The 2108-nt window shown below is 43.4% G+C and overlaps 1 protein-coding gene across 1 annotated transcript in view; it reads right to left on the bottom strand.

Annotated features, from left to right (window-relative positions):
* The window catches only part of LOC101862730, a gene marked incomplete at its 5' end in the record, with an annotated part of 11690 nt that overhangs the window by 6279 nt on the left and 3303 nt on the right, over nt 1–2108 (bottom strand). Inside the window, 2 exon segments of the mRNA XM_005099485.3 lie at nt 237–402; nt 1689–1832. Of these exon segments, the coding sequence (XP_005099542.2) occupies nt 237–402; nt 1689–1832 (310 nt within the window).

The raw sequence follows: 2108 nt of genomic DNA, 5'->3' as shown, positions 1-2108 counted from the left end.
AACCGCCACCACCACCATCAACCTGAAAACAAAAACACCTCCGTCCCTCTTGTCAAACAAGAACTTGTTGTTCCTTCCACTCATGAGATGTAGCGTGGTATCCCGTGACCAGAGAAGCAACAACAACAACAACAACAACAACAACAACAACAACAACAACAACAACAGCACAACTAAAATGATAATCACCACCACCATTACCATCGTCATCACCACCAACAACAACCACCACCAACCTGAACACGAAGACCCCTCCGTCCCTCTTGTCACACAAGAATTTGATGTTTTTTCCATTCATCAGATGTAGAGTGGCGTTCCTAGACCATATCTCCAGAGAGCGGGCGTGTTGATACGTAAAGTTCCACCTGCCCTGAATTTGTGCCGGGAACTTGCAGCCAGGCACTGGGGGCATTAGAGTGCATTCATTATTTATTTATACAAGTATATTGGTTTGTTCATACATGTGTTAATTTAATAATTAATTTTAAAATTGATTGATTGAATTGATTGATTGATTGATTGATTGATTGATTGATTCATCCATTTATTTATTTATTAGAGAGTTCTTGTAGGCGGCCTGTGTTCCAGACGTGGCCACATAAGTGGGTAAGTGTGTTAACTCATTAAAAATGTATTCACTTTCGTTGGGTTTAAGTCGTTTAAGTGCGTTTCACAGCACTTGCAACCCAAAATAGATCATATAAGTGCCGACGATTAGAGGTGTACTAAAAATGCTATCATCACAAAAAAGGGTAAAGAGGGGACAGTTTTAACTGATCGTAAAAAAGGCCCTTTTACGGTAGAAGGAAATATCACTGCAGACCGTCAAGTAGACTTGCACCAAAACATTTTTGGGATCGCCAAACAAAAATTTGCTCTTCAATTTCGTCAATGTTCATATGCTGTATAGTGGATTGCTTCTCCAATTAAGGTACGAATGAAGATGCTACTTTAAGATTTTTAATAATAATGACGATAATAATAGTTCGTCTGTAAGTGCCGAACGATGATCAATGTATCCGTAGAAAAGAATATCTCAGGCGAAATAGAAGAATAATTTGAAGGTTAGGTCTTTGATTTTTCTATTTTGCTTGAGAGATGTTCTCCACTTCGGATGCATTGATCATCATTAGACATTGATGGTCTACCTGTGCTGTATCATAGAACCAGGACCGGTACCGAACGCTTTAATACTGTAAGTTCGGTTCAGTTTCTGACGGACTATAAATAGACCCCTGCCTCTAACCGATTGCCCGACTCGCAGCCTTGAAAACAAACAGGTTTGTTCTTGAAGGTCGTTGTCGGTCTCGTTCGGTTTGTGCCACCATGGTGGTAGTGGTAGCTTTTCTCCCTCTATGGAGGAAAATCTGGCTAGCCATGACGACCAAGCCCAACCGAAACAAAGCGTATCGAGCTTGCCAATATGTTTCCCTAGAATTACAAAGTTCTATATGCAGAGTGACTAGTTTGGAGAAATTTGATGTAAAAAGTATTGTTTCACACCATGTTAAGCTATTTCGAAAGCAGTTCTGTTAGTATCTTGATAACGACTCCGAAAGATTTTACGATTTTAACAGAGCAAGAAACATTTCTTAATACACCCCCCCCCCAAAAAAAAGGGTTGAAAATGTCAGATAGACCCTTGTATTTCTAAGGCAGCGAATGGGCACCGGGTATAAAGCACTCACGTGCGCGACGTATGAAGGCATTAGTGATGTGGTCAGAATCCTCATGCAGACTCTCGCCATCCAGGTCGCAGGTAGATTTGATCGACAGCTCGGCCTTGCGGGGGACGATGACTGGACTCATGAGATGGGTGCCTTCACCTGGGCCTGGGGGAAGTAATAAGTGGGAGGGAAAGATTGTGGGGTGCGAGAGGGGTTGTGTAGGTTGTGGGGGTTGGGGGGAGAGAGGAGTTTGAGGTGTGAGGGAAAGGTTGTGGGGTGAGAGAGGAGTTTGAGGTGTGAGGGAAAGGTTGTGGGGTGAGAGAGGGGTTTGAGGTGTGAGGGAAAGGTTGTGGGGTGAGAGAGGGGTTGAGGTGTGAGGGAAAGGTTGTGGGGTGAGAGAGGAGTTTGAGGTGTGAGGGAAAGGTTGTGGGGTGAGAGAGG

This window comes from Aplysia californica, unplaced genomic scaffold (assembly GCF_000002075.1).
Source record: "Aplysia californica isolate F4 #8 unplaced genomic scaffold, AplCal3.0 scaffold00214, whole genome shotgun sequence".
Classification (NCBI taxonomy): Eukaryota; Metazoa; Mollusca; class Gastropoda; order Aplysiida; family Aplysiidae; genus Aplysia; species Aplysia californica.
Note: the sequence above shows the minus strand (reverse complement) of the source record. Positions and strands in the feature narration are given on the sequence as shown.